This window comes from Nilaparvata lugens, chromosome 4 (assembly GCF_014356525.2).
Source record: "Nilaparvata lugens isolate BPH chromosome 4, ASM1435652v1, whole genome shotgun sequence".
Lineage (NCBI taxonomy): Eukaryota > Metazoa > Arthropoda > Insecta > Hemiptera > Delphacidae > Nilaparvata > Nilaparvata lugens.
The window spans coordinates 40,764,482-40,779,018 of NC_052507.1; the positions used below are offsets into that span (position 1 = coordinate 40,764,482).

General features: G+C 33.0%; 1 protein-coding gene across 1 annotated transcript in view; it reads left to right on the forward strand.

Moving 5' to 3' along the window:
- The window catches only part of LOC111055741 (UDP-glycosyltransferase UGT5), a 95,987-nt gene that overhangs the window by 35,655 nt on the left and 45,795 nt on the right, over positions 1 to 14,537 (forward strand). Inside the window, exon 2 of the mRNA XM_039427482.1 lies at positions 13,419 to 13,677. Coding sequence (XP_039283416.1) covers positions 13,425 to 13,677 — 253 coding nt within the window. The 5' untranslated portion in view covers positions 13,419 to 13,424. The remainder of the gene's footprint in view (positions 1 to 13,418; positions 13,678 to 14,537) is intronic.

Here is a 14,537-nt window from a genome sequence, read left to right on the forward strand (position 1 = left end):
AGAGATATATCTATATCGATGTAGATCAACGATTCATCAATGAACGGAGTTGATGTGTTGATCTTATCAGAATACTCAATATAAATTATCATGAAGCTACCAAACAAACTGAATCTTTCATTCTATAACTAAATGTAGAGAATCAAATAGCTTGAAAACATGAAAATCTGCTCAGTCTTGTTGCTTCTCATTAAAACTTTATTGAGAGTTAGAATAAAAGGCGACCTACTCGAAACTTGAGGTTAGAATTCAATTCTATCTTATCAACACAGAATATTGATATCAGTTTCAAACCCTGAACTTGGAGTTGTTTGATAGTGGATGAGAATACTATAATGAATTATGATAGAGTGTTGCATTTATGTATTTATTTGCAGAAGTTTGAATCTGGAAGTTAAGGACTCTGAAAGAGGGGTACCGTTTTTTCCCGTTTGTGCGAACTTTGTTTCCGTTCCAGGAAAACGCTTTGGTGTCAGGAAATTGAATCATTGCAAAGAATGAGTCGTTGATTACTGCTCCAATCAAATCGAAGAGAAAGGGAAAGAATGGGGATGAATAAATTGTCAAAAATATTCCCACATGCGTGAAGAAAGTAGTCAGAAACCAACAGTGGCCCTGAATAAGAATTGTTCGCTTCGCAGAGAGTTGAAGAGTTTACTACACGTGGATTCTGCGAAAACTTCATCGAAGTGTTCCATTAAATCCATCCTTGATATTGTCCGAATACTTTTTCAGCTCTCTTCTTCACTTATTAGAGTAATTTATATTCCTTATCATTCCTGTCTGTATTCTCAACTGAGCAATTTTCGCAACTGAGGTCAATGACGTGAAATAGAACACTGTAGCGATCCAATAGCCCAGATATATCTGAAAGCAATGAAAGAAAACTAAACCTCAATAAACAGCTCTCATGAATGAGATATTGGTTTAATAATATAATGGAGCTTCATGTGTTTCGTTAATATTTTCCTGTATCATACTATTATCGTATATTTTTTGAAAATGAAATTAGTGTTTCACCATTTTCCGAATCCACTGACCTACAATCTGCTTAATAGTTTATCTGATTCTTCTTAATTTTTACTACTCTTACCCTACCTACTACCCTACTACCTCCCACAGTCCAAAAAATTGTTTTTGAATATTTAAGTTATCTATTTGTGTGTGGATATGTGTAGGCTATGTATGTCTGTAAACACGATACCTTCATTCCTAAACATCGGATTGACTCGAGGCTCTTATATTATGAGAACCATGAATAAATTCTATAAAATTTAATAAAATTGGCGAATAATGAGTCAAAAATTGTGTTCTTCACAGTGTTCTCGATCAGATTACATGTTTTCTCTAACCAGCTTCAACGATTAAAGAAAAATACTTTGAATAGTGTAAAGCTCTGTCAAACGACATGAGTCTTTTTCCTGGAAGACTAGCTCCACACTATCTTTGACAGAGTTAATTGAAGCCGGCATAGAAGGGCATAGGCAACCCGCAACACATGGTTCACCATTCTATTCTATTTAACTGATGCAATAGGAACCACTAGGGGACGATGACAAACTGGGCTGACGACAAAGTGGGCTGCCGACAAACTGGGCTGAAGATAAAGTGGGCTACCGCAAAAGTTGCACGCCGTCAAACTGGGCTGCATTCCTTAGAGTGCAAGTTTGGAGGTGCATGCAACGACAAACTGGCACTCCTCAGATTTTGTCACGAGGTGACAAAGTTGCACACCGTCAAACTGGGCTGCATTCCTTAGAGTGCAAGTTTGGCGGTGCATGCAACGACAAACTGGCACTCCTCAGATTTTGTCACCAGACAACAAAGTTGCACGCCGTCAAAGTTTGATCTGAGTAACCTAAATTATTACTTAATTAAAATCATTTCTTCTTCATATCACTAATTAAATTTAACTCTACAGGAATTTTCATTGTAGTATCTTTCTCGTTAATAGCTGTCACTGCTTATTGCAACTTGAATAATTGAAATTCAAATTAATATAACTGATAAAAATAATTGTAGTATCATAATTTTGCTAAAATTATAACCTATTATCTCTATTATTCTAATAACTCATTAGCTTGAAGGGATTCTTTTTAAAATAATTTATCTACTCTAACATTAGTTATTTAATACTTTTAAGTTTCACAATAACCTATTGATTTGATAAAAAAAACTTTATTTTTATTTATTTTTTTAAATAAATAGAACCCTTTGTTAACTTCAACTTAAAGTTGTGGATGCCTATACAATATTACAGCTATAAAACTCTTTTTGGTAGTTTTTATCAATAAACGTTGTTCATAATTAATTTTTCTGAAATAACTTAATTTCAACTTAATTTCAACGTACTTTTGTCTTTGTAGTGTGGACCAATTATTAGTCTTTAATAGTATTGCATGTAATCTTCTATAGGTATATTTTCCCTTTATCTTTTAATAGTAAACTTTTCGTTTCAAGGAGAGAAATTCTGAATGGAATAGTTTTTATCAGTATTACGTTTTCAACAGTGTGGTTTGTGTGGCAGATAAGAACAACATTTCCTAGCTGTTCCAGGCAAGCGTTGTGCAGAGGTGTGAATAATATTGTAAACCCTGTACGGCCTTGTTTGGAGCAATTTTTTCGGGCTTGTCCTGGGGACGGACGGGATACGCCCGAATTGCACACGGAATTTTTAGAGCGAGCCACTTTGTGTTTTCTTGCCTTGAGACGAAATGTGAACTGATACTCTTTCTCTTTCATTTACATTAATTAAAAAACTTAAAATTTTAAACTTTTTATTTGCTCAATCTTAATTAGTTTCAGTTATAGCTGAATAATACTAATCTTTTTTATTATTAGTTTCTTAAACACTATCTTGACCTGCTAATTTGATGAAAAAAATAGTATATGTTGTTGCTGAACCTCTGGCAAATTGTATAAAAGAAACTTTCAGCTTAGGACTTTTCCCCCATGCTTTTAAAAGATCCAAAGTTGTCCCTATCACCAAAGATCGAAAAAAAGACTTTGATGTTTCAAACTGTAGACCAATCACAATTGTTCCAATTTTTTCAAAAGTTGTTCAGGCTGTGGTTGCTAAGCAGTTGTATTCTCACCTTTAGCGTTATAATAATCGGTCCCTCAGGGATCGATCCTGGGACCGTTGCTTTTCTTATTAATGATAAATGACCTCCCCTGTGTTATTTCAACCGACACCACCCTATATGCGGATGACACTTCTTTGATGTCTTGTGGTGGGGACTTGGATGAGTTAAGGGTAAGGAGGGCTACAAGAGAGAGACCTGTGAGTGGTTGGAGGCCAACGGATTCTCCATGAATGATAATAAGACCCAAACTCTTATCTGTGGCTTGAAGCATAGAGCTGACCCTCAGCAGTCCATAGGAGAAACATCAAGTAAGTTCCTGGGCGTCTACATAGACCAAAGGTTAACATGGGAGCCTCATTGTAGAAATCTTTGTGGCAAGCTCTCAAAGTCTATCTACCTCATAGGATGTCTCAAGAGTCAACTGTCGAATGATTATTTGCGTATGGCATATTTCACTTTGTTCCACAGTCTTCTGTCATATGGTATCCTACACTGGGGTGGAAGTAGTCATGTTTCTGGTGTTTTCCTTCTCCAGAAAAAAGCTGTGAGGATAATAGTGGGGGCCACTTTCAGGGAACATTGTAAACCGTTATTTGTTTCTCTTGAAATATTAACGGTTTACAACCAATATATTTATGTTGTTGCCTTGTATATACATAAAAATAAGTGTAAAATGAACACAAGAGGTATGGTTCATTCATACAACACCCGCCAAAGACAACAACTTGACACCCAACGTACAAGATTAACCAAAGTACAGAAGTCCCATCACGTCTTAGGAACAAAGGTCTACAATAGGTTGCCAGAGTCAATAAAAAAATATCTAGTCTCTTTGTTCGGCAAATTACTGTTCGATCTTCTGCGTGCAAACCCCTTCTATTCGTTGGAGGAGTTTTTCACACATACTTTATAATAAATTAAGTGTTAAGTGTTATGAATATTCTATTGACGTTGCTGATGACTGAATGGTCCGATAGCAAAAGAATCAAATCTATCTATCTATCTATCTATCATGCAACGACAAACTGGCACTCCCGAGATTTTGCCACCAAACGACAAAGTTGCACGCCGCCAAACTGGGCTACTTTTAAACAATGCCTAAGTCCTGATGTGAATAGTATATACATAGGTGTTTAACATACAGATACATGCTGAGATTATGAAGACAAAGTAATCTCCATATTTGCTGAAGACATAGGTACATTATACATGATAAATCATAAATAATTATAACAAGGAGAGAGCCCCCCAATTTGAGAATTTTAACCAACCATTTCTTCACATCGCGTGATAACTCATTCTTCTGGAGCCTCCAAGGCATTTCAAAAATATGTATAACATATATTGAGGACGAAGACTTTGCAAAAGTTTCTGGCTTATCTTCAAATTAATGTAGTTGATAAAATTTTTATCACAATCTATATAAACTCCAAAAGAATAATAAGATGATGTCCTGCTTACACGATCTGAAATGAGTCAAAGGCTGCTAAACTCAAATTTTCAACTCTAAAAGCTTCTAAAATTGATTCCAACTAGCAAACAAAAATATTCAATCTTCATTTCTGATGAATTTTCATTCATTATTATTGAATGAACTAGGTAAATGTGATTTTCTGGTGCTGAGAATATAATGTAGAAATCTCTCTCCAAACACCAATTTTGAAACAATCAATTGACAATATTGCAGCAATCTTATTGAAAGTTGTCCATTCTAGGCTGTGACTGAGTGACTCCAGGGACAACTGAATCACTGACTGATAGAACTTCAATAAATAAATAACCCGTTTATTGCTTCCTTAAACAATTACAAAATAATTGATATGATTCACTGTAAATTTTACAATATTGTTGTAAGAAATGAGTATGGAATTTCCACAGTTTCAGATGTTTCACGTGACTGTAATAACGTTATATTACTGAGAATTCAATTAAATAAATAATAATTATGTATAAGAGGGAAAACATAGGGAAGAGTTGACATAAGGGGAACCCTCAGTATTGATAGATCATACTATGTAAAATTATGAATTAACATACAATTGTAATTGAAATAGTAAAAACTGGACTCTTTAATAATTCTGGAGGAGCAAGAAAACTTTTCACTATATTATTATTGTAGAACTTGATATAATAATAGTGTGATGTATCAGGAGTTGTCTATTATAAAAATAGATCATTTATAGAGTATTTTATGCAATCCCCCTTTTTATTCGGATTAGTTGAAGGCTATATTCAAATTGAGAAATTTGTTTTGAAATACATAGAATAGACAAAATTCCATCAATGTTAACATTTCAAGTGAACCCTCAATATTAGTTAGTAGTCAATAACAATTATTAAAACTTGCTTGAATTCTGAAGCTGATTAATGCAGTTGAAGATTGATATAATGTATAAAACAATAATTAAACTTGTGAGAGGTCCACATTCCAAGTCGGATTGAAAGCATTCAATATGAAAGAATTCTCTATTCAGATGATATTGTCTGGATAAAATAAAATTATTCGAGCTCAGGAGAGTTTTCTGAGATTAGGAGAATTTACCCTCTACAAAGAAATTGAAGAAATCTCTAAGAAATTGCATTTTATTTATATTACATGCATGGATCAAAAATATGAGGTTGAGAATATTTTCAAACTTGTGTTACATGATAGAAATAAACATACGTGAACTTCATCAGTAATAGGAGTAATTATTCTCATTTAAAAAATACGGAATGTGAAAGACTCAAATCTCATTCAAGTTGCGCTGGAATTTCGCCCTCTTTTCGAATCATAATGATTGTAATCAATTATTGACTAGCTATTGAAGAGTATTGGAAACCTATTGAAGATTGAAAACCTATTGACATTACTTATTCATCCCAAGTTGGTTTCCTATTGCGGAATCTCTAAATATAGATGATTACTCTTGTGATGTAAATTACTCTTCAAAATAGCTCTGTATATTAATCATGGAAATCAATGTATCACATATTCACCATTGTACAATGATTGTGTCAAGTCGCTTATTTCTTGAGTTCAATTGAGCTTCAAAATCGATCGAGAACAATTAACGTAACATCAAGCTGAAGAGAATTCAATGATACAATGAATTCTACTAGGTTTCTTGCAATTTGCTGTAGACATATCATGAGATTATCATCAAAGAGAGACCATCTCAGAAAATTATCGTTTTTCACCAGTGTCCTTCTCATAGATACATCTATTTTCCTTCATTATTTTTCCATTATTATATTTTTCTCACAGTTCCATAGGAGATGGATCAATAGATTTTTATCGGAGAGTTGTGTGGAGATGCTACTTCAGAAAGTTATCGTTTTTAAGCATGATATTCTTCAAAGAATGTTGAACCATTAATTATTATTTATTTAATCTAAGGTTGAACTCACGGAGATACGATAAATTAGAAAGCTCTAGAAAATCATTCACCATCCTTCAGCTTGACTGTTCCATGATATTTGTCTTCAATAACTCTTTTTAATTGGGAAATCGCTCAAAGCATTTAAACATGAGAAAATCTGTCAATTCATCTATTGATTCAAGCAGACAAATGTAACTACAAGAGCTCAATGTATTCAATTATTAATATCATTCAAATAAGAAATATGATTTTGCTATCCTTGAGAATATCTTCTATTCTAGGAAATAAAAGGAGATAAAATTCTCATATTACTCATGCTCATTACTATAACTTGTTTATTCACATGCTAAACCTTCTGACGTTATTTTTTAATGAATAACGATTTGCCTGGCTTGGCTGCAATCGGTAAAGCATGAGTGTAAAAATATACAAATCTGGTTGTGGTTTTCAGAACACAACTTCGATAAAATTCTTATAGGCTCACTCAGGAGCTCTTGCAATTCACTGTTCTTGGACAATTTATAGAAAATTCTGGAAAGTATTATTTCCAGAGATTTAATTAACAATGCAATATATTGTTGTGTAAACCAGCTTATTCTATTACTGATAAAATTGGATGGTAACTCTCTTAATAATTTAATACTGATAATTAATAAATAGATATGAGATTTGTCCTGCGTGGTATTGGGGAATAAAATAAATGGTACACCATAAAAAACTTGATACATATATTGTATGAATAAATATTAAAGTCAGATAAATATGGAAATATATAGAGCAACAAATACACACAATAAATACAAGAATAAATATATATCAAAATAAAATATCACAGACTGGTACACTACTTTTTAGCTCTTTAGCACGAAATGTTACCATGTGCTTTTTTAATTCATTGATAATATGCATTTATTTGTATGCAGCTTAGGTATCGACTTGCTGTTGCTTGTCGATTTAGAAAATCTCACTTTATATCTTCTTCCCAAAAATAATAAAATAATAAATTGATAAATCATAGTTATAAATATATTAATTTCTGTAGTTTTCAGTATATTTCTCAATAATATATTATATATATCTCTCAGGGCATAAGGTTCGGCCTCTGATGGAAATAGATAAACCAATTTATCCAGTGAACAAGAGCTACATTATATCATTACAAATTATTAAATAGAATCAATGATTGAGTGAGCGTCTGTATTACAAGATTTAAATTTAATATTCCTTTAATTTGTGTACCTTTGGATATGTAAATTGACATACTCTCATTTAATAAAATATTTCTTATACCTTCTTAAGACTTGCGCAAGTTTTATATTAATCTTCAATATTTATAACCTTTCCGACGAGCTAGCTTTTATATTTGTTTCACTCGAAGCACTGAGGGCGCCCTAACTTTATATATTACGATGGTATATCACTCACGTGCTGAATTTTTATAAGCTGTTGGCGGCGATCCGAGTTTCCTGGTAGTCCTGGATTTTTGGTGGCCGGAGTCGTCTTCTCCAAGGGATTTAATAAATATTTAAATGACTTTCGCTTTAATGCAGCATCACTAAGTCTTATGGAAAATTAATTAATGAATTTAAACTTTAAGTCTTTAAAAAGTACAATGTAATAAAGGGTCTTGTGCTCTACAAATTTTAGTGTCATTCCATAGTGGTGTCTGGCAGGCAAGTGGGCAGGTTCTACTCTTATTTCTACAATTTTCTTTTCCGACTTACAAATTTACATAAATTTAAATAATTTGCTACTACGCCATTTAAAGGTTCAAATAGTCCATGCCAATCTACTAAACCATTACTTATATCCCAGGTCTGATACCTTATATTTTCTCGGACCATATCCGATACATAAACTGAGTAATAAAAATTTATAAAATCTTATCATTTATAGAAATATTTATAAATACATTTGAATCGGCTCTCTATTGCCGCCCATCGATTACTGCAATTTGATTGGTTCATGCAAATTCACTACTGTATACATGCGCCTAGGAACATCCCACTTCCTTAATACTCTAATTTATTTTTATTTGGTGGTTTAAGTATATTTATTACATATAATAGATTTTTATAGGGTTTATAAGTTGTTTCTCCCTCTACAACAATTAGCCATGTGCTTTTTTAAAGTCCTCCAGTTGCATACCATTTGTTTGCAATAAATTTTTGCCAAGGTGTCTGGCTAGATTTTACGTTATGCGACTTGATATCGTTAGGTCGCCGATCAGTAGGTATTTTAAGCCTAACCTCAAATTTTCCAATACTTTATATAATATAATATAAGTAGCAAATAACTTTCTTTTTCTATTCGGCTGTTCTAATTTTAGCCGTAATACCTGTTATTATCTAATCTTTTAATAATCGTTATCACATTTGGCGATACTAGACTAGCTATTTCACTTCAGACCTATAAAATTCTCCCAAATAGGGATTTTGTTTACTCATCAGATTTTAATATGTTACAACCTCTACTCATTTCTCTCCACCGGTTCTCGACAACTCTCATCAAGCTCTCATATCACTGATAATCCATTACATTTCTTATCAAACTATTCAATCAATTAACAATCATAGATTCAATGAAAATATAGTGTTCTGAAAAACTTCCTCAAAAGGTTTCAAAATGATACAGGAATTTTACAATTACTGGAAAATTAAAAAAGAGTAGAAATTTCTCCACTTGGAAAAACTTATTTGTCCCTGAAAAAACGTTTTCCTCAACAGGTGATGTCCCCCTCATGTTTATCGGAATGAGCTCGAATTGATGTTTCATTGCACATAATTGATGAGTGGAGGCTTTTATATTATATTTTATAGATTCCTTTTTCTAAATCAGTGGATTTCATGGGAGAGCTTTATTGTTGCCATTCGTTTTGTTTACATTTTCCACCGCCTTCTAAAATAAATAATAGTTGTGATTCAAGTTGTGATTCATGCCGGTATAAAAGTATAGAGGAAAATATATCTCTTCATGATTAATCATACGTTTTCATGAATTGCACCCAATATTCTGGTGCCTGGTTAATCATACTTCTACATACCTTACATTAATTTATCATCGGTGCTGTGTTAGAAAATGAATGAAGTTATCTGCGTTGTCTAATAACATACAAGGATCACAAACCTGTTTTTTCGATCATATACTGACCTTCCAGATACTGACTTCCGATGCTGATACTGACTTTATGTATCTCATAATTGCCATTTCTATTTAAATATTGTGAGAAATTGATGATTCTGATTAAATTTGAAAGTCAATTATTTCTAATCTATTCATTGCTCTTATTAAATTTTCTTCTAATTTATTTCTCAGTATACATATTTTGGAGAAAATTTCACGTTTTGTTTCTTCTGAGGAAATTTGAAGTATAACATGTACAATATTCTATCTGGTATTCATTATGAAAATGCATACTCAGAATATAGTAATTGACTGAGCGAAGTGAGGTCTAATATTAAAGTCGACGGTTTGGCATTTCTTTTTATGTTTAAATGTCTATATGTTCCGCATTTACGGCGAAACGCAGCAATAGATTTTCATGAAATTTGACAGGCATGTTCTTTTTCGCGTCGACGCACGTATGTTCTATGCGCGTCGAAGTATATACAAGGTTTTTGGAAATTTTGAATTTCGAGGATAATATAAAAGGAAAAGGAGCCTCCTTCATACGCCAATATTAGAATAAAAATCAGACTATAGAATTATTCATCATAAATAAGCTGTCTAGTGGATTACTAGTAGTTCTGTAAACAGTAGACCTCGTGCTCAGTAAGTTACATTGACCTGTTGTTATGTTTTCTCAAAAATTAAGAAATAATTTATCAATTTAAAATGTCTAGAAAAAATCCTAAATAAGCATAGAGCTTTCTGTCCTATCGTACTATGACGTGTTGTCCCAGAATGTATGTGTGAGCGCTGTTATCAGGTCTGGCTGCCTTCGATACGCCAATCCAATCAACCCATCAGAGAACATTCTGTGTTGTGGTGTTGGCGAAAAATCGGTGTGTTGAAATTAACAAAATAACTACTATAATGCTGATTTCCTCAAACTTCATTTCTCACTTTTCATGGTTTTAGAAATCAATTTCATTTCAATAATATTTGTTGCAATTTTAATCATCAGATTAAAAAAGTAAAATGTAAAAAAAAATGTTTTCCATCAATATCTCCAAACTCCAAACTAGAATCATGGCCTAAGTTTATGAAAAGACAAAGTTAGTAGACAACTGTCTACTAACGTTGATGGAAAGATACATTTCCAAGATGTTTGATGTTTTTGAACGGGTAGTATTATAGTCCACTAGACAGCTGATTTATGATGAATAATTCTAAAGTCTGATTTTTACGGTAATATTGGCGTTCAAAGGAGACTCCTTTTCCTTTTGTATTATCCTTAAAATGCAAAATTTCAAAAAACCGTATGTATACGTCGACGCGAAAAAAATGGACATACCTGTCAAATTTCATGGAATTTTATTGCTGCATTTCGCTGTAAATACGAAACATAAATATAAACAAAAATATAAACATAAAGAGAAATGCAAAACCGTCGACTTGAATCTTGGACTTCACTTCACTCGGTCAATAAATTGCATGCCATGACTCATGCAATTCAATATCTCAATGTAACTTGGTGAAAAATCAGCTGCTGTGTGGACTATTATTTTCATGCCTCATTGAATGCAATAAATGCACTATTAAATGAACTATTGATTGCATGCAATAACGAATGCAATATTAATAACTAAAATAACATAGTATTGTCTCTCGACCTTTCTCTGCTTTGAACTCGGGCTGACCTGTTGCCAGTATGTCTTGAAGGCAATTAGCTTTTGATGTTTGCATTTTTGATACACCAACCTCAACAGCTATTAGCCGTTTTCACAGCGATATCTCGCTGACATGACATACAGACAGGATTTACTCTGATGGACAGTATAAGAGGAGGCTGTGGTTTATAACTGTGCGAGGTCTACTGTTCACAGAACTACTAGTTAGAATCATATTATAATAAGATTCTCGACTGCTCCTAGGCAGTAAAATCAAATATCTCTGTATTATAAGACCTTGTAGGTTTTATGAGAAAGGCGCCACTTTAGGTTGGAGACGTCTCAGTGACCATTGCTTCCAATATTTAATACTTCTTGCACCAACATACTATAGAGTAGATCCGGTAGACTTCATAAATGAACTTCAAAGATAAGTACAGCGGGTGACCATATAAGCTATTAAGCTACCTGTATTGTGAATATTGTTCCAAACAGGGAGGAATTGCAGAAACTACAAAAGGGAATTAGTCAAGGGCTTCCGGCAAGTGATTAGTTCTATAGAATCCAGTTCTATAGAATTCTATGATTAGTTCTGTGTAGTCCATCTGACATGGGTCAATGTAGTTTTCGTATTGTTATTTAGGACGTTGACTGAATTATTCTTTAGCGCTCTTTTACTCTTCTCTCTTTTTACTCATTCACTCTCTCTCACTCGCTATCTCTCACACACACACACACACACACACACACACACACACACCACACACACACACACACACACACACACACACACACACACACACACACACACACACACACACACACAACACACACACACACACACACACACACACACACACACACACACATGCATATACTACTACATGCATTAAGAAAGGATTAAAAATGAAAGATACAACATTCAATCAATAAATATATAATTATAATGAAATCAACGAGCAAAAAATAATATATGAAACAATAAATGCAAAAACAATATGAGAAAATATGTAAGAAAAATATAACAGATAGTTCAATTAAAACTCTTATTCTGCTCAATAAGCACCACTTGCTTGCTGTTTGTGGGATTACAAAATAATTTCCTTTATTCTGTATCTTACCGTTTCTGTAAAAATACAGATATAATCAGCTGATTAAAAGTGTATTGCTCATGTTCGCGGCGCGTATAATCTGTACGCACCTTAAGAAATAATTAACAAAAAATGTTCAAAATTTAATTTGGTACTCAAGTTCAGCTGAGGTATGACATTTTTGTATTGAAGGAGGTTTGAAATAACACAAAAGATCCCCACAAAATCGGGAATTCTTAGCGTTCTCTAAGCTTTTTGGAAGGATTCATTGACAGACAATGCTTAAATTCATTCTTCATTCTTTACTCATCCATACAATAAATTAGAATGAATTGATAATCTTAGTTATAGGTTCTTTCGTCTACTTTTGATAATTTGGAAAAATAATTTCACCACCCACCTATCTTTCGAAACAAAAAAGTTTCCAGCATGTAAAAATGTATTTTTTCTGCTCAAAATGTCTCGACAACAACGATAATAATCATTAATTAAAAATAACTATAGGTCGGATGAAAATGATCCAGACACCAATAGAAAGGAGACATTCTCCCCGATATTTTGATCACGCATTACGACGCCCCATAATTCTAATAGAAGTGATATTCAAAAGAAAAACACATTTTCGCGATGTTTCCAATCCCATCAAAAAAGTTGAATTTTCTTTTAATACTTCAACCCTGAAACGTTTTTAGCACTACTGGGATATCGGGGATAATATTTTACATCCAATTCCGACCTTAAATTGGAAATTTGAGGGGGAGTTCTAATTTTACATGATTTGGCAACCCTGTAATTTCTTCGGGTGGAGGACCGAGTCTCAACTTATTTTGTACAGACTATTATAGTAGGTCATCGTATTCTCCATTCCCCATCCATCCTTTCGTTTTCCATTACAACATACTTCATTACAAAATAATCTTGCTTTTTTCCTATTCCATTCCACTGTGTTTCCTTCTCTATCTTAATTCCTCATCTACCCTACATTCCCCATCCTTGTTATCATCGTAACAACATGATCACGATTCATAAACAATGTTCTCGTATACAATACTTAATTTTCACACTTTCTATAGCAACAGTATTAACAATAAATTCTCTCTTTTACAGATAATAATGAGCAACAGCACGTCAGTGATCTTCTGCCTTGCTCTACTATCACTTTTGAACTGCACCGCAAATGCCGCCAACATTCTGTCAATTATTCCATTTCCAATGAAAAGCCATGATCGAATATACAAGCCACTTCTTTTTGAACTTGCAAAAAAAGGCCACAATATAACTGAGATAACTCAGTTCAAAACAGGCTCTTTACCAAAACAGAATTACCATCAAATTGTGGTCGAGACACGTCATAAAGATCTTTATGGTGAGTACTCATGTATACTTATCTAAGAGATAAGTTACATATATGGTTTTCAAATGTACAATAATACATTAGTACGAATAATTGATGAATTTCTTCACGTCAATTGGAAATTAAATTGGATTTGTATTTTTTCAATAATGTAGCCTTCAAAGTGCTATAAAATTATTATACTATTACAAAGAGTTCATATACTGAATTTATTGTTCTAGCTTAGTATGTATGGGAAGATGTGTTCAATGGATTGATGTATTTGAACGAGCGTTAGCGAGTTCTCACTTTTTACTTACTGAAGGCCAAAGTCGATGTCCATCTGTTTGTATGTTGTAACGAATTAAATTTGGATAAGCAAGCAAAATAGCTAACTGGAAGGATTTTATAGGTCTCGAGCAAACAGCTGCTCTATTATCGCCGGGTGCGATAGCAACAAGTGAAAGATTAGATAATAATGGGTATCATGGCTACAATTAGAACAGCCAAATAGAAAAGAATTTTATTTGCTATTTATTATATTATATAAAATATTGGAATTTTGAGGTTAGGCTATAATACCTACTGGTCGGCAACCTAATAATCGATCAAGCCATGTAATTTGAAATCTAGCCAGACACCTTGGCAAATTTTTGTTATAAACAAATAGTATTCAACTAGAGGATTTGGTAACCACATGGCAACTTGTTGTAAATGGAAAAACAACTTATAAAATTCATAAAAAATTATTATATGTAATGAGCATGTACAAAACACATAAAATAAATAAAAATATTAAGGAAGTATGATATTCAGTAGGCGCATGGATACATTTATGAATTTTGGATGAACCAATCAAATTGCAGTAGTTGATGGGCGGCAATAACGAGCTG